Below are 20,101 nucleotides of genomic sequence, written 5' to 3' on the forward strand. Positions count from 1 at the left end.
ATAGATAGATAGATGGATGGATGGATGGATGGATGGATGGATGGATGGATGGATGGACGGACGGACGGAAAGAAAGAAAGAAAGAAAGAAAGAAAGAAAGAAAGAAAGAAAGAAAGAAAGAGACAAAAGCAAAAATGGACAGGGAGGGTGGGGAGAGGAGACAGGTGGAGAAGCAGATATGGGGAAGAGGGGACAGATTAAGAAGTAGACAGAGGTGGCGAGAGAAGATGAATTGGTAGGGGGGCAAGAGGGGACAGGCAAAAGTGAACAGAGAGAAAGATGCAGTATACAGCCGGGCAGTGGTGGCGCACGCCTTTAATCCCAGCACTCGGGAGGCAGAGGCAGGTAGATCTCTGTGAGTTCGAGGCCAGCCTGGTCTACAGAGCTAGTTCCAAGACAGGCTCCAAAGCCACAGAGAAACCCTGTCTCGAAAAACCAAAAAAAAAAAAAAAAAAAAAAAACCAATGCAACATACAAATGGGGAGACAGAAAGGATGAGAGAGAGGCAGGAAAACCACAGAACAAGAAAGACAGTAAGAGGAGGAGATGGTGTAGACACCCAGAGCCAGAAACCATGAGGATCAGTGACAAATGCAGAGGCAGAGACAGCTCAGGGACACGCCCCAGTACCCACAGGGGACACTTCCAACAGTCCCAGGTAAAACTCATGCAAGCTCGCTACCCCACTAGCCCATTTTTTTCAGAACAGGAAAGTAAGCAAAGGGGAAGGCCTTGCTGCAGGTTTCGTCCATCTTATTCATTCTTTCAGGCAGGTGCACACAGAGGAGAAGCAAAGAAGAGAGGGACAGAGTAGGGACAATGAGATGTGGAGAACTAAGAGGAGCCACAGGAAGCAGAAGCTTTGGGAGGAGAGCTGAACAATGATGGTACCTGGGATGGGAGGCGGTGTGTCCGGCACACTCGGTCTTCATCCCCTGGGCAATCCCTGCTCACATGCTGGCAAAGCTGGATGGCGTGATGTTCTAGGAGGGAGGCTGCCCTCCCCACAAGCGGGGGCACCTGTGTGGGGGCTGGTAGCAGCAGGGGACTCGCCTGGAACTCTCGTGGCTCTGAAGGCAGAAACAGTGCCAGTCAGCTTCCCCCTTCACCACCCTACACCAATGCCCACACACTCCTCTCCCTCCCTCACTTAGATCCATACAGCTGCAGCCTCACCTCCTCTGGAACTCAGCTCAGGCAGAACCAACGTGCTGGAGTGGAATGACTGCCGGAGGGCTGAGCCCTGTGGAGAGAGCAGAGTCGGCCTCTAGGTTGAGGTACTAGTGAAGGGGGGGGGGGGGGGGACAACCTGAGCAAGCGCATGAGGGCAAAGAAGGCAAGGAGGGCACAAGTCCAGATGGACAGGAGGTGGGGATCCCACCTGGAGGCGCTGCAGCTTGGGAGTTCGAAGGAGAGGTGGGACCCAGGGCAGGGCCAGCTGGTCCCGGATTTGGCTCCCAATGGCCCGAAGGAAAATAGCCGAGTCACCTATGGGGTGAGGGGTGGAGGTGGGGGGGGGGATAGGGAAGGAGTGACATGCCACAAATCTGAAAGTACTGGGAAGCCGGCCTGATCCCTCGCCTCCTAGTGCAGGTGGAGTCAACTAACATTCTCGCTCATCCAACAGTTACTGAGCTTAAAGTAGGTAGGTACCAGTTACCACGTCAAACACCGCTTCAGGAGACAAAAGTGATAAGGTCCCCATCTTCATAGCGTCAGCAGGATAACAGAAAAGAAACTTCATGAATAGGACCATTAGGACCATCTATTCTAAGCAGGAGAGAGAAGGATTGCTAAAAGGGGCTGGAATGTTCCAAAGAGCAGCCAGAGAAAGGCCTTGCTGAAGTAACAGAGCAGAAGGCACAAGAGTTGAGGGCGTATTTAATCTTTTGACATTCTGACATGATATTATCATCTACAAAGATAAAGCACGCTCAAGAACAGAGCAGTTCAGTCACACCAAACAATCTCCTAACGTTTGAAGCGGGTTTAGTTTTGTGTTGCCTGATGTTCACAGCTATTTTCAGCAGTGCATGCCCCGTGGGTGGGACTCACTTAGTAGGGAGTTGACTATGAAGAGATCTGAGGGAAGAATAATCCAGGGACCCAACACCCTGAGGCTAGACCTGACCTGGCACATTTGGGAACACTAAGAACACCCATATGATAAGAACGGAGTGAGGAGCAGAGGTACAGGAGGGAAGCTGGGCAACTCATTTCCTACCTCATGCTACCTGCCTTGAATCCATCCGCTCTCTGACCTTGTATCTACCCATTCTCCCGAGGATACATCCAGCCCCTACCCTTCCTATCACTTCTCTTAACCCCTATCACCCTGGGAACACAGTCCATTCAGGACCCCATACCTGCAGGCTGGTCTGCATCCTCAGAGGCATCGGTGGGGAGCCGCTCAGCCAAGAAGAGAAGCAGGTCTCGAAGGTCAGGCTCGCTGGGATAGAGGAAGTTCTGATAGCCAAGCTCCAAGGGATAGCCCAGGTCCTGGGGGTTAGCAAGTATAGCCAGATGATGATACTGAGGGTAAAAAGCCAGGCCCTCATTTGCCAATCAAGGAGGAGCCTCCTGATCTGGGGGCCTTGGGACTACCACACCTGCTCTGACTCTTTCACTTGCCATCACCCTCCCACTCCCCCCCCCACCTACATCACCAAGGCATTCTGGCCACAAAGTCATCATACTCAGTATTATAAGATCAATAAAAGAGATTAAAGCTCAACAGGCTTGCTGACAGTGGCAGCGCACGCCTTTAATCCCAGCACTTAGAAGGCAGAGGCAACAGGATCTGTGAGCTGGAGGCTAGCGTGGTCTACAGAGCAAGTTCCAGGACAGCCAGGGCTACACAGAGAAACCCTGTCTCCAAAAACAAAAACAAAGTTAACTATGACTCAAAATCCAAAGGCCATAAAAGAACACAGGATTTCTGCCCATGTGAAAAAAAAAAGAAATGACTTTAAAAAATATAACTAACAAAGTCAAAAGAGCAATGACAGCTTAGGAAAACAATATCCGTCGCCTTTGAGAAGAAGTCATGAACCTATCTATTATATAAGTAGTGCCTAAAAATAAACAGAACTGGGGATGTGGCTCAGAGTGCTTGCCTATGTGAGCAAGGCCCTAGGTTCCACCCCCAGTATCAACAAAATAATCCCCACCACCATCATCATCAATGACAACAGGCAAAAGATCAGCAAACACACAGCTCAGGAAGAAAGGACTCTCAAGAGTTCCAGAGAGGCTGGGCGGTGGTGGCCTTTAATCCCAGCACTCAGGAGGCAGAAGCAGGCGGATCAAGGCCAGCCTGGTCTACAAAGCAAGTTCCAGGACAAGCTCCAAAGCTACAGAGAAATCCTGTCTCGGAGAAAAAAAAAAAAGAGTTCCAGAAAGGTTCAAAGACAAAGCAAACTTCCTGGACTCAAACCCAAGTTCTGCCTCTTACCAACTGTGTGACCATGGGTCAATACTTCTCTGTACTTCACTTTTGTTATGTAAGAAAAAAATTATACCAAGGGCTAAAGAGATGGCTCAGTGGTTAGCTGCTCTTCTGAAGGACCTGGGTTCTAGTCCCAGCATCCACATGGTGGCTCATGACCCTCTGTAACTCCAGTTCCAGGGGGAGGCTGGAGAACTGGCTCAGTGGTTAAGAACACTGGCTGCTCATCCAGAGGCCCTGGGTTAGATTCCCAGCACCCACATGGCAGCTCACAGCTGTCCTTAACCCCAGTTCAAGATGTTCTAAGGCCCTTTCTGTCCTCCATGGCAAGTACATGATGTACAGACACATGCAGGCAAAACACCCATACACATAAAAATAGATAAGTGCATTTTAGCCAGGCAGAGGTGGTGGCGCACGCCTTTATTCCCAGCACTTGGGAGGCAGAGGCAGGTGGATCTCTGTGAGTTCGAGGCCAACCTGGTCTACAACAGCTAGTTCCAGGACAGGCTCCAGAGCTACAGAGAAACCCTGTCTCGGAAAAAAAAAAAAACTCCAGTTCCAGTGGAAGGCAATAGCTCCTTCTGACATCCACCAGTACCAGGCACACAAATGATGCATATATACACACATACATGTAGGCAAAGCACTCATATGCACAGAATGAAAAATCTAAAATCTAAATAAATAAAAAATTTCAATATCTTTTTTAAATGTATTTATTATGTTTGTAGTATTCTGTCTGTATATATGCCTGCAGGCCAGAAGAGGGCACCAGATCTCATTAAAGATAGTTGTGAGTCTCCATGTGATTGCTGGGAATTGAACTCAGGACCTCTAGAAGAGCAGCCAGTGAGTGCTCTTAACCACTGAGCCATCTCTCAAACCCTAAACATTCTTTAAAAAAATATTAAAAGGCCGGGTGGTGGTGGCACGCGCCTTTAATCCCAGCACTCGGGAGGCAGAGGCACGCGGATCTCTGGGAGTTCAAGGCCAGCCTGGTCTACAAGAGCTAGTTCCGGGACAGGCTCAAAGCTACAGAGAAACCCTGTCTTGAAAAATCAAAAAAAAAGCCGGGCGGTGGTGGCGCACGCCTTTAATCCCAGCACTCGGGAGGCAGAGGCAGGCGGATCTCTGTGAGTTCGAGACCAGCCTGGTCTACAGAGCTAGTTCCAGGACAGGCTCCAAAGCCACAGGGAAACCCTGTCTCGAAAAACAAAAAAAAAACAAAAAAAAAAATCAAAAAAAAATATTAAAAGTACTCATCTGGGACAACTGTCACGAGGCTTAAATGAGTTCTCATCATGCTATCACAGTGCCTGGTGCAGAATACTGACTCAAAAACCACCATTACGCCGGGTGGTGGTGGTGCATGCCTTTAATCCCAGCACTCGGGAGGCAGAGGCAGGAGGATCTCTGTGAGTTCGAGACCAGCCTGGTCTACAAGAGCTAGTTCCAGGACAGGCTCCAAAACCACAGAGAAACCCTGTCTCGAAAAAACCAAAAAAAAAAAAAAAAAACTACCATTATGATATGTATTCATGTATTCTGTCACAATAGAAGCTGTATTAGAGGATCATGGTCACACAAGAATAAAAAACAACTGGGGTCTATGCTACATAATTTAAAGCTTATAAAATCTGACATCTATGATCTAAGAGTTGTGACGGATAAGGAAACTCATTCCAGGAGTGAGGTGCTGTGGTGGTTTGAACGAGAATACCCCCAGAGGCTCACAGATTTGAATGCTTGGTCTCCAGGGAGCAGTGCTATTTAAAGGATTAGGTGTGGCCTTGTTAGAGGAAGTGTGTCACTGGAGGCGGGCTTTGAGGTTCCAGAAGCCTGTGCCAACCAAGCCCAGAGTTCTTTTCTTCCTGCTGCCTTGGGATCCAGATGTAGAACTCTCAGCTACATCTGTCTGTGTGCCTCCATGCTCCCCACCATGAGAATAATGGACTAAACCTCTGAAACTGTAAGCCAGCCCCAATTAAATGCTTTTTTAATAAGAGTGGCCATGGTCATGGTGTCTCTTCACAGCAATAGAGCGCTGACTAAGTAGCCTTATACAGTGACAAATGCCCAAAACACAGAGGTGTTTCAGGTATAGAAATGGATACCAAAAGCAAGAGACACAGAGAGGAAGACCAAACACACAATGCTGAATTGGAGACCCTTTTTGATTGCTGCTGGCAAGCCATGGCTGCTGAACCAGACAATCACAGGTATCCCTTGACCACCAGGTTCCCCATACCGAAATTAACATGAGCCACAACATCCAGAGGCAGACAGCACTGAGAAGGGAACATCAGAGAAAGCCTCATCCCATCCACCACCTTGGTACTTCCCACTGAGCATACTATGTGCCCAGCAGAAGACATAGCTTCTCTCTTAAAAGGCCATCTTCCAGAGGCTGAGAGATGGCTCAGGGGTTAAGAGCACTGGCTGCTCTTCCAGAGGTCCTGAGTTTAATTCCCAGCAACCACATGGTGGCTCACAACCATCTGTAGTGAGATCTGGTACCCTCTTCTGGCATGCAGGGATACATGTAGACAGATGCTGTATATATAATTAATAAATAAACCTTTTTAAAAAAAGCCATCTTCCAGAATGTGGCCCTGAACAGGGGCAAACTGATCACTTCATGAGGCAAAGAGTTCCTAGAATGTGGGAACAGTTTGGCAAATCTGAGAGTGCTGACCTAGCCAGGAAGAGCCAACAGGGGTACTGCTCAGACCAAAACTGCATAAGCACTGTCCAAGGTAAACAGCTGGATGACCCTGTCCCCTTTGGTCTACTAGGTACTCCACTGACCTGCCACCACAGACTTAGCAACGTACTGTGTATGCTGGAAGTGTCTACATTCATTCCATAAGCACAGGCTGCTGGGATGCGTGTGGCCAGATTATGCTACCAACTCTTCCCCGAGCAATTTAGTTGTTGCTTTTGGAATGCTGGAGACTGAATCCAGGAAGCACACCCTCTAAAATTGAGCTACAGTTTGATACAGTTTAGCTTTCACATTCATTTTACACAGACAGAAACTAAAGATCAAAAGGTTAAAAGACAATGTTGCAAAGAAAGTTTGTTACAAGTGAATTACAAAAAAAAGGCAGAATTCTCAGCTCTTGGATACAGTTACTTTGAAACAGAGGGTGGGTGATTCATTGAAGCACTTTATTTGATCTAACAGAGCAGTGGTTTTCTAACTATAAGAGGCACAATACAATGTAACAGATGATGTTTTCCTAAAACAGAACACCTTTCTATGGGTAACCATCCCTTCCCCAGTTCTATGCCATGAAACAGCAGCTAATCAGCCCTATAGGAGGTTCATGTGATCTGGGCACAACTAATCAGAGCTTGGTGTGGAAGTATATAATGCAATCAAAGTCTTTCTTCAGCCCTGATATGTGGGTAAATGGATACAATGTAACACTGGGATGAAATCTTGACCACATGCAATAAATACATTTAAATGTGGTATATTGCACACACTCAGAGCTGAGTACACAATGGCTGCTGGAAGCTTAAAAGGTGGGGGCTACAGCTAGTCCAGGGGTAAACCGGATCAGCTCATTTACTCCACACAACCTTTTAGCACCTCCATTTCAGAGATAAGGAAATAGCCACGGCAGGGTTAGGGTCATACAACCAGGATGAGTAGAGCTACGTAGAGTCAGAACTAATTGCACGGTTTGGATACACATGTGGCAGCTTTAACCATTAATGAATGGCAAGCCACAAAGAGGGACAGAGAGGAAGGCAAGAGTGTCAAAGAACTTGGTGACTGTGAAAAGGGAATGAAGGTGGTGTGCATACTGGGAGGAGGGCACTCACCATGCAGGCCTGAGCCAGGCTCATGGCCAGGCGAAACCGGGCAGACATCGCTGGTGGCAGCAAGTGACTGAGGCCAGAGCCCACGTCAGGACTGATCACTCGAAGGCATCGGACCACGGCCTCTACTACCAGCTCAGTGGTGAAAGCTCGCAGAGTCTGCACTTCTGGAGGAACTGCCCTAAAGAGGAAAGCAGCAGGCTTGAGGAGGGGTTAGGGGGAAAACAGCCTTCTAGAGAAGGAAGCGCTAGTACCCAGGGGCAGGGAAGAGCCGAGGTTTCAACAGACCCTGGGTGTCCGTGACTAGGACTTCTACTTGGTCCAGTCTCAGGACTCTAGAGACGCTGAGTGCCAGTCCTGGATTGTAAGATTCCTGGATCTCAGAGTGCAGGTGTCTTACACCCTCTACATATCAGGGTCCCAGCATATTAGTGTCCAAATCACACATTTCAGGTCTCAGTTCCCACGGTTCGAGTCTTATAAGGTGCCTGAGTCCTCTGGGCTTACGAAATGTCCAGGTCAAACTTTTGGGGTATCCGTGATGTTAAGATGTAGGTGGGCTTAGGATCCTGTAAGTTGGGGCCCTTGGTTGCCAAGGTCTCGATTTTAAGGTTCCCGGGTAATGGGGTACTAGGTTTTGGAGTCCCGGATGTGAGCAATTGGAGGCGAGTGGGGCTGCGTACTTACGTGCCCGCCTGGCGTAAAGAATGGATGAGGATTCGATCGGCCTCTTCCATGCTGGAGTCAGTACTAACTCTGCTGGGGCTGGGTCCGGGACCGGATCAGAGAAAGTGGAGCAACGCTGTAGCAACTGCTCTCCGCGCTCACGGAGGACAGAGCATCACGTGCCGCGCAAGGAACATTGGGAAGTGTAGTTCTGCGAGTGAGCGCTGCGCAAGCGGGATGCCTGGAGGCGTGGTATATTGCACACACTAAGAGCTGAGTACGCAATGGCTGCTGGAAGCTGTAGTTCTCCCATCTGAAGTTCTGCAGCCTCGTCCAAAGGAAAAAGGAATTGTGCTAGCAGCTGAGGGACAGGACAGAGAAATGCTTCATTTAAGGAAGCTTCATCTTCCAAATTATAAAAGCCTACAAGTGTACAAAATGACTGTTCCCCTCTGTGCTGCTTTCCTCATCTGTAAAATGAGAATTTTGATAATACCTACGTTCTATGGTCAAGATATAATTACTACTCCTAGGAAGGCAGCTCAAGATAAGGGCTCCTGCTACCAAATCTGATAGGCTGAATTCTGTCCCCGAGATCCACATGGTAGAAGGCGAGAAATGCCTCCATAGAGTCTGAACTCCACATGTACACTGTGACACATGTATGCCTGAGCGTGCACACAAACATGTAATAATACATTTAAATAAATAAACAAACCTAATTACTGGGCCAGTAAGATGGTTCATCACGTAAAGCCTCTTGCCACCAACCCTGGCAAACTGAGTGAGATACCTAGGACCCACATGGCAGAGAAAGAATAGACGCCTACAAATTGTCCTCTGACATCTGCACATGTGCAGCGGTACCACTGTCAGGCACTCACAATGGATGAAAGAAAAAACCAAGTTACTAAACCAGGTGCAGTGGAAAACACCTGTTATCCCAGGACCTGGTTGAAGCAAAGGTTGGGCTACGCAGAGAGACTCCCTCAAAAAAGGAAGAGAGTGGGCGGGGGGGGGGGGAGAGAAAGAGCTGTCAGTCATGCAATCAATAAATGAATCATTTTAATATACTAATACATACATGTGCAATCCAAAGAGTATTAACACAACAATATCTATGCAACCATTACTTATTGAACAGACTATTTTGTCTCCCCTGCTCAATAGTCCTAATTTTTGTTATAAATCACACACATATACACACACACATCACGTACATGACTCAGTTTCTGAACAATACTTTGTTTTTTATTGTTGTGCTGTTTTGTCTTGGTTTGGTAGACAAAGTCTTGCAATGTAGTCCAGGATGACCTCAAAACTGTAATGGTAGTACTCCTCTTTCTCCCAAGTTCTTGCATTTAAAAGCTTGTACCACCACGCATGACTGTATTCTATTTTTAATTACTGTAGATTTATAATGAATCTTGATAACAGATATGGCAAGCCTTCCCATCTTGTTCTTTTTTTTAAAAAAAAAGTGTTGGCTTTTCTTGGTTCTTTGTATCTCAAAAATGTCAATTCCAAAGAAAATTATGCTGGGATTTTGTTTGGTATGGCCAAAGCAAAATACCAAACGGATCACTTTGGGAATAATTTACATCATCACTAAATGTTATATATTTATCCATTTTACATCCCTTTGATATTTACTATTTGACTCTTTTTTCATAGAGATAATAATGCTCATGTTAATTTTGTCCAATGTACTTAAAATTTTGTTATTGGAAAATTGCATCATTTTTTTCTTATTTCAGCTTCTATCTACTTAGTGCAGGTATCTATTTGGTAAACAGTTAACCGGAGCCTTTTCACTTGCCAGTCTCTGGCTTACAAATATCTCCCCTGTTCACCCTCCCAACTGACACTATCATTCCCCGCCCTGTGACCTTAATCTCTCTAAGGCTGGAGGAGAAGAGGGGGACGGTGTCCAGATGGCCCTTACATCTCCAGAGGAGGATGTCAGAATCTGAAGGCGGGAAAGGTGAGAGCAGCCATCCACCCCTGAACACCCTTAGAGTCACCCCGGGCTCTGGTCCACCCTCACCCTCTCACCTCCCCACCTGGATCCTTCTCCTGGAGAGTATCTGGGGAAATAGAGTATCATCACTCTTTTCCTGTCCTAGCTACCTACCCCTTAGAGCTTCTTTGTCACCTGCCATATAGGCACCACAACCTAGCCCATGTCCCCAGTACCCTCCCCAACCTCATTCATAGCCTCGGTTCCCAAATGAAAGGCTGACTCCATCCTGACACTAGCACTCAGTCCACTTCTAACTCCAATCCAGTAGCTCTCTAAATCTTCATCTAAGCCATCCTAACCAGAAGACAATGCCCTACCTCCAGCACAGGGGACCTTAGACTGCAAACCTCGCAATGGCTACAGACTTTATCATGAACTTGAAGGTCGTCTAACCTCTAGATACCGGTACTGCTACTGACTGATTTTCCCTGGCTGCCCAGAAACAGCACAGACCCTTTTCCAAATTGTTATTAATTTATTTTTATAAGTGTATGTATGTCCCTGAGTTTATGTCTGAGTGCCATGTGTGTGCAGTGCCAACCGAGGTGAGAAAGGGGCAACAGATCCCCTGCAACTGGAGTGACAGGAGACTGTGAGCTGCCAGGTGGGTGCTAGGAGCCAAACTTCCATCCGCTGGAAGAGCAGTGCTGTGCTCCTAACCACAGAGCCACCTCTTCAGGTTAAACAGACACAAAACCAATACAGAGCGAGAACATGCAGCTGCTGCTATTGGAAACTGGGAAGGTCAGATTGTCAGAATGCTTGATTTGACCACTTCAGCAAATTACTAACGCTTGCATCTCAGGTTCCTCATTTTCAAAATAGTGATAATACTACATACTAGGCATTCTTATGAACAGGGAGCTCAATTTACTCCTCACAGCCTCCTTATAATGTAGTCAACCGTTATTATCTTCCTCAGTATACAGATAAGAAAACTGAGGTTCAAGGGTAATTCCATAATTTACTCAAGGCAATACACAACTTCTAAATAGGAGTCAGAATTTTTTTTTTTTTTTTTTTTTGGTTTTTCGAGACAGGGTTTCTCTGTGGCTTTGGAGCCTGTCCTGGAACTAGCTCTGTAGACCAGGCTGGTCTCAGGAGTCAGAATTTGAAACCAGACAGCTGGGGATCTTAACTAGGCCTCCTACCCCTTTCAGAAACCAAAACAAAGCCACAGAATCTTGAAACTGAGTGATGAAAACCCTAATGAAAAACGCAAATCCTACTCAAAATTTATTCCTCACTTTGATCCGAAGTCCAAGCCCAACTCATTCGAATACCCAGCTTCAACCCTAAATAAAATCTCAACCAAACTCCATCCTTGCCTTTATCAGTAAGGTTAAGCCCACTTTGACCCAAAATCCAGCACTCCAGTTTGACCTTAAGTTGAAGTGCACAGCACAGTGACCATCCAGCCAGGTCCTGCCCCGCTTGAAAACAGTCTTAGCTTCATCCCTCAACAAAACTCTCTCCATCCTAAACTTAACTCCAACACTGATTCTTAACCCTCAACCCATAACCCAAGCAGGCTCCACTCGTCCATAGTTTTGCATATTCTTCTCCCTTCAAACAGAGGGATAGAATTGAACAAGAAGTTGCTATGATTGTGGTATTCCATCCCTTCCCTGACTCTGTTTCTCCGCACAGACACCACTACAGAGCCCAGTCCAGCCAATGGGACAGGCCCTGGTCCTGAATGGGGGCTGAGTCCTGGGCCTCCAGCTGTGGGGCCTGATACCAATGGGGCATCAGGCCTGGGGACCCCAAGAAGAAGGACCCAGCACAACAAACACAAGACTGTAGCAGTTGCCAGTGCCCAGCGGTCACCTCGAGCACTCTTCTGCCTCACCTTAACCAATCCCCTTCGTCGGTCCTGCATCAGCATTGTGGAATGGAAGTATCCTAGGCGACTTGGGGTAAGAATGACCAGGTTATAAAGAGTCAAGGATTAGATCAGGCCTAGAAATGAAGGAGGACTGCAATTACCAGAGACCACGGATCAAATTTTGGGGCGGGGTAGACTGATTCCTGGGGTGGGCACAGAGCTCAGTGGTAGAGTATTTATTTAGTGTATTAGATACCCTGAGGGCAATCCCAACACAGAGAAAAAGAGAGAGAGGTCAAGAACTGGAATAGAAAGGGTGTCCAGAGAAATGACAGTCACCGGGATCAAGATCACTAAGCTGGCTATGCTTGCATATGCCTATAACCCCATAACTCGGGGAGCTGAGGCGAAACTAAAAATTCAAATGCAGACTAGGCTACATAGCATGATCCTGCCCAGAGTCAGCACTGGGTGGAGAAGGCACCAAAGGAGTATGCGGGTTTCAACGTCACTCTTCCTGGGTCCTTAACTGTGTTCACCTGAGACCTTTTGACATTCTCATCCTCCTGACCATCTTTGCCAACTGCGTGGCCCTGGGTGTGTACATCCCCTTTCCTGAGGACGACTCCAACACTGCTAATCACAACTTGGTGAGGCCTACCCCATCCCCAACCTGACTGAAGTTTCCTTTAGAACCACAGCTTAAGCCACCCAGCCAGGCCCCACCCTCCTGGACCCACCTCACTCCACTCTTGGTTCTGGCAAAAGCAACCTTGTTAACCTTAACCTGCGCCCACACCCACCGGATCTGACTCTGGCCCCAAATAAGTCCCGACCTTTACGTCCCGTCCCCGGCTCCGCCCTCAGGAACAGGTAGAATACGTGTTCCTGGTGATTTTCACCGTGGAGACAGTGCTCAAGATCGTGGCCTATGGGCTAGTGCTCCATCCCAGCGCCTACATTCGCAATGGTTGGAACCTACTCGACTTCATCATCGTCGTGGTCGGGTGCGCGTCTGCAGGGGGAGGAGCACCCCACCCTAGTTCGCAATCCACTGAATTCTGGGGCTCAGGGAAGCGACTGCTTCGGACAGTCCCTGTTCTGCAGCTAAAATTAGGCATATTAACATATGTAAAACCATTTGCGTTTCCAGTTACAGGGACTTGTATTTTTCTAAACGGGAAGGAGGGAAGGGGCGGAAGCCAAAGGCTTGACTCTCCCCATCCCGGTTTCATGCTCCGCCATCAGGCTGTTCAGCGTGCTGCTGGAGCAAGGACCCGGACGGCCAGGTGATGCCCCACATACTGGAGGAAAGCCGGGAGGCTTCGATGTAAAGGCACTGCGGGCATTTAGGGTGCTGCGGCCACTGAGACTGGTGTCTGGGGTACCGAGTAAGTGTATACTCCCCCTGAGTTGGAGGTGGGGCTCCCAGCTGGAGGCGAAAGCGCTAAGCCCGCCCCTCCCCATCACAGGCCTGCACATAGTGCTCAATTCCATCATGAAGGCGCTTGTGCCGCTGCTGCATATTGCCCTGCTGGTGCTATTCGTCATTATTATTTACGCCATCATCGGACTCGAGCTGTTCCTCGGACGCATGCACAAGACGTGCTACTTCCTAGGATCCGGTCAGCCACCCCCCTTTCACAGGGCAGGACATGCCCCCTGCCCTCTCTTGCTTTTAGAAAGCCCACTCTGTTTCGCAAGGCTTGGTCTCTAAGCTCAGGTATAGCCAAACCCCACCCTTGTATTGAAAACTCCTCCCTAAACCCCAGAATACAGCCCCTCTCTCCATAATGGCTGTACAGGTATCACAAGACCCCACTCACAGGACCAGTCTGCCTAGCGGCAGGCATTTAAGACTTCAAACTCCACAACCTGCCTTTAGGCATTTGTGGAGACCCCTGTCCAAGCATTTTCTCTGCCTTCTTTTCAAGACTCTCACAGTCACAAGACTCTGCCCCCTGTTATTTAAAATTCTTTTTTTTCTTTTTTCACCACTATACTAATGAGGATATTTAAGATTCTATACAAGATTTACACTTCACAATTCCCAGATCTATGTTGGAAGGGCTCAGCATCCCAGTGGTTCAAATCGATACCTCCAGGGCTTTGATTCTAGCACAGGAGCCAAGAGTTACTTTTGCCTTAAAAACCCCTCGAGCAGCCAAACAAACTTCCTGTGAGGACGGGGCTGCAGAGTGGCAGGAACTAGTGTGTGACTTTGCCTCATAGCTCCGGCTTCAATTTTCCTACAGATATGGAGGCAGAGGAGGACCCATCACCTTGTGTGTCTTCTGGCTCTGGGCGTTCATGCACACTGAACCAGACTGAGTGCCGCGGGCGCTGGCCAGGGCCCAATGGTGGCATCACGAACTTTGACAATTTTTTCTTTGCCATGCTAACTGTATTCCAGTGTATTACCATGGAAGGATGGACAGACGTCCTCTACTGGGTGAGGCGAACAAGCCCTCAACACAGCTTAGAGGCTGCACCTGCCCTTCTTTGCCAGCTCAGGTTGTCGTGTCTGCATGCTAAGAGGGGAATGTGCTCTCTCTCCAGATGCAGGATGCCATGGGGTATGAGCTACCCTGGGTTTACTTTGTGAGCCTCGTCATCTTCGGATCCTTCTTTGTTCTCAACCTTGTGCTTGGCGTCCTAAGTGGGTGAGAAGCCTGGATGTTCTCCCCTACAAACCCCCTGACCTTTTGTGCTGTCAAATTCCTAAGCATCTTTCAAAAACCTACATCTAAGCTGAGCTTGGTAGCACAAGCCTGTAATCGCTGCTATCTGGAAGGCTAAGACAGAAGTATCTCAAATTTCAGACCAGCCTGGACAACTTAGTGAGACCCTGCCTCAAATTTTTGAAGTTAAAAAAATTAAAGTCTGAGCATTTGTCCGGCATGTCCATGGCTCAGGCCTCAATCCCTAGCACTACCAAAGAGAATCTGATGTGTTCCTTCAGTCTTTCCATCTTAAACACCTACTGTGTGCCAGGTACTACTAGAGAAATGGAACAAGAAACGTGAAGCCCCCTGGTTTCTTGGATATTGCATTTTTGTAGGAAGATACAGATAATAGAAGCATATGATAAGTAAATGTCTTTAATTACCCACAATGTGTACCATGGAAAGAAACAAAAGATAAAGAGGAACAGGGGGATGTTACAATTAGAAATAGCAACATCAGGGAATGGAAAGATGACTCGGTAAAGAATCCTTGCCTGAGCTGGGTGTGGTGGCACACACCTTTAATCCTAGCACTTGGGAGGGAGAAGCTAGTGGATCTCTGTGAGTTCGAGGCCAGCCTGATCTTATGTAGTGAGTTTCAGGACAGCCATGGCTATGTAAAGAGATCTTGTCTCCAAAAAGGGGGATTGCTAGCAGAAGATCTAAGTTCAGTTTCCAGCACCCACATGACAGGTTACAACCTCCTGTAACTTGTAGTGCTGGGGTAGCTGATTCCCTCTTTTGGCCTCCAAGGGCTCCTGAATGCAAATGGGGCACATATAGTCAGGCAGGCTCTCAAGCATGCACAAATATACTAAATACTTTTAAAAAGGAAATAAATGGGAACCTCAGAGCTAAGCATATCAATGCACACCTGTACCCAACACCCAGAGGCAGGAAACGTTGCAAGTTTGGGGAGGCCCTGAGCTGGTAACGAGACACTATCTCAAAAATATAATCAAACCAGGCATGGGATATGCATCTGTCATTTCCAAATTTAGGAGGCAGAAGCAGGAGAATCACTTTGACTACATAGCAAAGTGATTATTTATATATATATATATATAAAATAGCAAAAGCAGAAGCAGGAGAATCACTTTGACTACATAGCAAAGTGATTATTTATATATATATATATATATATATATATATATATATATATATAAATAATCAGAGTCCAACAACATGGCTATGTGGGTAAAGATGTTTGTTGCCAAGTCTGTTGACCAAGACCCACATGGTAGGAGAGAACCATGTCTCTTGGATTGTTCTCTGGTCCACAGGTCATGATATCTACTTGCCACCCACACCCACGCAGCCCCCCCCCCACACACAATAATTAAATAAATGTACTTCTTTTAAAAATCAGGAAAGACCTCTTGAGAAGGTGTTGATGATATTTTAAGCCACAGGAACAGCCAACTCAAATGCTTGGCGGCTAGAATGCCTTCGGCATATCCAAAGAACAATGAGAAAGCTACTGTGGGTGGGGTGGTACAGACAAGATTATTGGTGTGCCTGCCCCATGTAGTAATCTTCTCCCCTCCTCCTCCAGGGAGTTCTCTAAAGAAAGAGAAAAGGCAAAAGCACGAGGAGACTTCCAGAAGCTTCGGGAGAAGCAGCAGATGGAGGAGGACCTTCGGGGCTACCTGGACTGGATCACACAGGCTGAAGAGTTAGACCTCCATGACTCCTCTATAGATGGCAACTTGGCTTCTCTTGCTGAAGAGGGACGGGCCAGCCATAGTAGGCAGTTCATTTCTGACCCAGCTTCATTCCTACCCCAGATGTGATTTGTCCTCCCGAGACCCAGACCAAGCCTGCAGCCACCCTAGGCTTTGTCCCAGATCTGACTCAGGACACAGAATCTCATCCCAGACTCAGACCCAGACCCCAACTAGCCCCTTGTCCCCCTAGATTTGACTCTAATTCTGCCTCGGGGTCATCCTTCCCAGTCTTATCTATCCCCACAGGGCCACAGCTGTCAGAACTGACCAATAGGAGGCGTGGACGACTACGATGGTTCAGCCACTCTACCCGCTCCACACACTCCACCAGCAGCCATGGTGAGAACCAACCAGGCAAGAGGCAGGGTAGAGCTGGGATGAGTAGACAGAAGGAAAAGCCGGACGTGGGACCTAGGCCTTTGGGTCCTGACCTCTGTCCTCACTTTGCCCACAGCCAGCCTCCCAGCCAGTGATACTGGCTCCATGGCAGACACCCCAGGAGATGAGGATGAAGAAGAGGGGTCTCTGACCAGCTGTACACGATGCCTGTAAGGGATCCCAGCCCTTGGACCCTAAGTAGCCCAGATCTCCATCCTTACTTGAGCTTCAAATCATGACCTCAGCCCTGACCTCTACCCACAATGCTGATTCCCTCTCAGCCCCTTATAACACCCCATCCCTTTCCCATCCTTTCTAGAAACAAGATCATGAAAACCAAACTCTGGTAAGTTGTGAGAGTGTGCAACCTTTTGACCCCATGACTTTAAGACCAGTCCACCTCCAAGGATCATTGGACTTCCGAGCTCCCCGACCTCAACCCCGGGTTGACCTAAGCCATCTCAGTGATATGATGATGGGCTCTCCTCTGCCCAGTCGCCACTTCCGCCGAGCCAATCGGAGCCTCCGTGCACACTGCCGCCGGGCTGTCAAGTCCAATGCCTGCTACTGGGCTGTTCTGCTGCTCGTCTTCCTCAACACGTTGACCATCGCCTCGGAGCACCATGGGCAGCCTGTGTGGCTCACCCAGACCCAGGGTGTGCCTCAGCCTGTCAGCTCTCTTCTTCACCCCTTGCTCCCTCCACTCCATGCGTTCAAATGCAGGCTCTCTAGGGAATCTTAGAACCCCAGATCTTCCAATCCAGATGAGTACAGAAGTCTTAACCTGTCCTATCTCACCCTGCAAACCACACTTATGTGGTACTTGCTGTGTGCATAAAGCTCCAATCTCAGTGTTTCACATGTCCAAACTCAAACTGTGTTCTGCTAGAACCTTACTTAGTACCTATGTACTAAGGATGGCCAACGGTCCTGCTCACCATGGCACTGAAGTTAAGTAACTAACCCCAGGACTCAGCCCCCAAGGGACAGACTAGGATTCTAACCTGGCCTCTTAACACCAGGCTATCTGGACAACTCCTCTGTATCTCAGCTTTCCCACGCACAAGATGGAGCTACTTCTAACTACCCACGGCCCAGAGTGGTTGGGGCAACTAAAGGAACTCAGCTTAGCTATTGCTTGGTCCCCATTGTGTCACCTGTTGTCATTATTCTGTACAATCTCAACCCCAGTTTCCCCATTGATCCTGCTCCTAACCCCACCCCAAACCCGTTCAGTCCTAAAGAAACCCCAGGCTTGGAGCTGGTAGAGTAACTGTGTGAGCTCCTGGGTACTGTACCCAGAACCAAAACCATAAGACATAAATAGAAAAAACAATTTAAAAATATCTCCTACATACTGACTGTACCATTGAATTTGGAGTTGTCTTGGACTCACAAAGGCTGACTCTGGTACCCATCTCAACTCTATCCTCTACCCCAGCTCCAAACCTACAAATTCGCCTTAGTCCCTAACCCCAATTAAACCCTAGCCCATACCTGGCCTGTTCCCTGCTACCCTAAGATCACGCCAAAGCTCCTGGCATCCTACATGTTGCCATAGCCAGCTCAGTCACCCTCCCCGCTCTCCCTGCAGAGTATGCCAACAAAGTGCTGCTCTGTCTCTTCACGGTGGAGATGCTTCTCAAACTGTATGGTCTGGGCCCCTCTGTCTATGTGGCCTCCTTTTTCAACCGCTTTGACTGCTTCGTGGTCTGTGGAGGCATCCTAGAAACCACGTTGGTGGAGGTGGGAGCCATGCAGCCTCTTGGGATCTCAGTGCTCCGATGTGTGCGCCTCCTCAGGATTTTCAAGGTCACCAGGCATGTATGCATGGGGCCCCAAAATGCAGACCCAATTCCACACCCCAGCTCCGAAGACAATCTCATCATTCATTTAGCAAACACTCATCGAGTACCTACTGTTGTGTGCTGACCTTCTAGGTCCTAGGGAAACACCAGAAAGCAAAGCATGCACAAGTTCCCATCCCTGTGGAGAGGAGAGCCACCTGGGAATAGTGCCTCCTCCATCTCCATCCCATTGGCCAACACGACTTTACCCCCAAGCCCATCTCCATGTTCATCACCAGTCCCAGCCATACTGTCCTCTCTAAGTCCAACCCCAACTACATGCCCTGCACAGGTCCACTATCTAATCCAAACCCAACCCAACCTCCACCTCAGCCCTACTTCCCAGCCCCAGTCCTCTCACTGAGCACCAACCACAGTGCCATTCTTAGTTCGCTGATGCATCCCTACCCCTGGCCAGCAGCCTTTCTCCAATTGTAATCCCATGTTCTGCTCTCCCCAGCCTCAGGCTCCTCTTTATTCCCTCCCTTATACCAACCTTCAACCACAACCTTATTCCAACTCCTCCAACCCCAAATCACCCTAACCCCATGCCCAATTCATCCCAGTTCCAACATGAAACCCAGTTGTATCTATACCTCGTCCCTAGTTTTACCTCCCGCCACACCCTGGATGCCAACTCTAACTCCAAACTTAAAGGTTCCCTCCTTTCTTACTCTTATCACGCTTTGACTCCAAAAGTCACCTCCAACCTCAGCACCACAACCTATTTTAACCCCATGTGCGCCAGTGTATCCCAAGTTGGAGGCCTGCCTGGACTCTGAAGGGGACGAAACGTCAACCTTGCCCTTTTTGGTCTCTGCTGCAGACACTGGGCATCTCTGAGCAATCTGGTGGCATCCCTGCTCAATTCCATGAAGTCCATCGCATCCTTGTTGCTTCTCCTCTTTCTCTTTATCATCATCTTCTCCCTGCTTGGCATGCAGCTATTTGGGGGCAAGTTCAACTTTGACCAAACCCACACCAAGAGAAGTACCTTTGACACCTTCCCCCAAGCCCTCCTCACTGTCTTTCAGGTATGGCTTGGAGACTCTGAGCGCTCTCTCTCTCTCTCTCTCTCTCTCTCTCTCTCTCTCTCTCTGTGTGTGTGTGTGTGTGTGTATGTGTGTGTGTGTGTGTGTGTGTGTGTGTTGGTATGGCCTGGAGTTATAGGTGGGTCCCAAGAACTTTTTGATGACTTCCTTCCCCAGATTCTGACAGGTGAAGATTGGAACGTCGTCATGTATGATGGCATCATGGCCTACGGTGGCCCCTTCTTCCCAGGGATGTTGGTGTGTGTTTATTTCATCATCCTCTTCATCTGTGGCAACTGTATCCTCAGAACTTTGGGAGACAGGATAGAGCAGGGTGAGGGGTGGAGGGGTTGCTGGGCAGGGGTTGCTTCTCCATCTTTGCAGCCTGAACTCACCCCAGACATCCTGTTGAATGTATTTCTTGCCATTGCTGTGGATAACCTCGCCAGTGGAGATGCAGGCACTGCCAAAGACAAGGGCAGGTAAGCTATTGGCTCCATCTCCAAGACATCCTTTCCCTAAGATTTCTGACTTGGATCTCTCTCTCTCTCTCTCTCTCTCTCTCTCTCTCTCTCTCTCTCTCTCTCTCTCTC

The 20,101-nt window shown here is 48.3% G+C and overlaps 2 protein-coding genes across 2 annotated transcripts in view; one reads left to right on the top strand and one right to left on the bottom strand.

Annotated features, from left to right (window-relative positions):
- Positions 1–8,214, bottom strand: part of Ccdc22 (coiled-coil domain containing 22) — a 13,606-nt gene extending 5,392 nt beyond the window's left edge. The window contains exons 1-6 of the mRNA XM_005352773.2: positions 7,970–8,214; positions 7,286–7,463; positions 2,367–2,499; positions 1,382–1,488; positions 1,177–1,243; positions 892–1,070 (exon numbers count right to left, since the gene is read on the bottom strand). Of these exons, the coding sequence (XP_005352830.1) occupies positions 892–1,070; positions 1,177–1,243; positions 1,382–1,488; positions 2,367–2,499; positions 7,286–7,463; positions 7,970–8,019 (714 nt within the window). The 5' untranslated portion in view covers positions 8,020–8,214. The remainder of the gene's footprint in view (positions 1–891; positions 1,071–1,176; positions 1,244–1,381; positions 1,489–2,366; positions 2,500–7,285; positions 7,464–7,969) is intronic.
- Positions 8,215–9,907: 1,693 nt separating this feature from the next.
- The window catches only part of Cacna1f (calcium voltage-gated channel subunit alpha1 F), a 28,389-nt gene continuing 18,195 nt past the window's right edge, over positions 9,908–20,101 (top strand). The window contains exons 1-17 of the mRNA XM_026782030.1: positions 9,908–9,932; positions 11,622–11,871; positions 12,344–12,449; positions 12,667–12,806; positions 13,048–13,190; positions 13,272–13,424; positions 14,055–14,251; positions 14,359–14,462; positions 16,081–16,236; positions 16,497–16,591; positions 16,707–16,800; positions 16,950–16,976; positions 17,126–17,286; positions 18,225–18,450; positions 19,304–19,511; positions 19,686–19,806; positions 19,909–19,990. Coding sequence (XP_026637831.1) covers positions 9,908–9,932; positions 11,622–11,871; positions 12,344–12,449; positions 12,667–12,806; positions 13,048–13,190; positions 13,272–13,424; positions 14,055–14,251; positions 14,359–14,462; positions 16,081–16,236; positions 16,497–16,591; positions 16,707–16,800; positions 16,950–16,976; positions 17,126–17,286; positions 18,225–18,450; positions 19,304–19,511; positions 19,686–19,806; positions 19,909–19,990 — 2,288 coding nt within the window. The remainder of the gene's footprint in view (positions 9,933–11,621; positions 11,872–12,343; positions 12,450–12,666; positions 12,807–13,047; positions 13,191–13,271; positions 13,425–14,054; positions 14,252–14,358; positions 14,463–16,080; positions 16,237–16,496; positions 16,592–16,706; positions 16,801–16,949; positions 16,977–17,125; positions 17,287–18,224; positions 18,451–19,303; positions 19,512–19,685; positions 19,807–19,908; positions 19,991–20,101) is intronic.

This window comes from Microtus ochrogaster, chromosome 10 (assembly GCF_000317375.1).
Source record: "Microtus ochrogaster isolate Prairie Vole_2 chromosome 10, MicOch1.0, whole genome shotgun sequence".
Taxonomy (NCBI): domain Eukaryota; kingdom Metazoa; phylum Chordata; class Mammalia; order Rodentia; family Cricetidae; genus Microtus; species Microtus ochrogaster.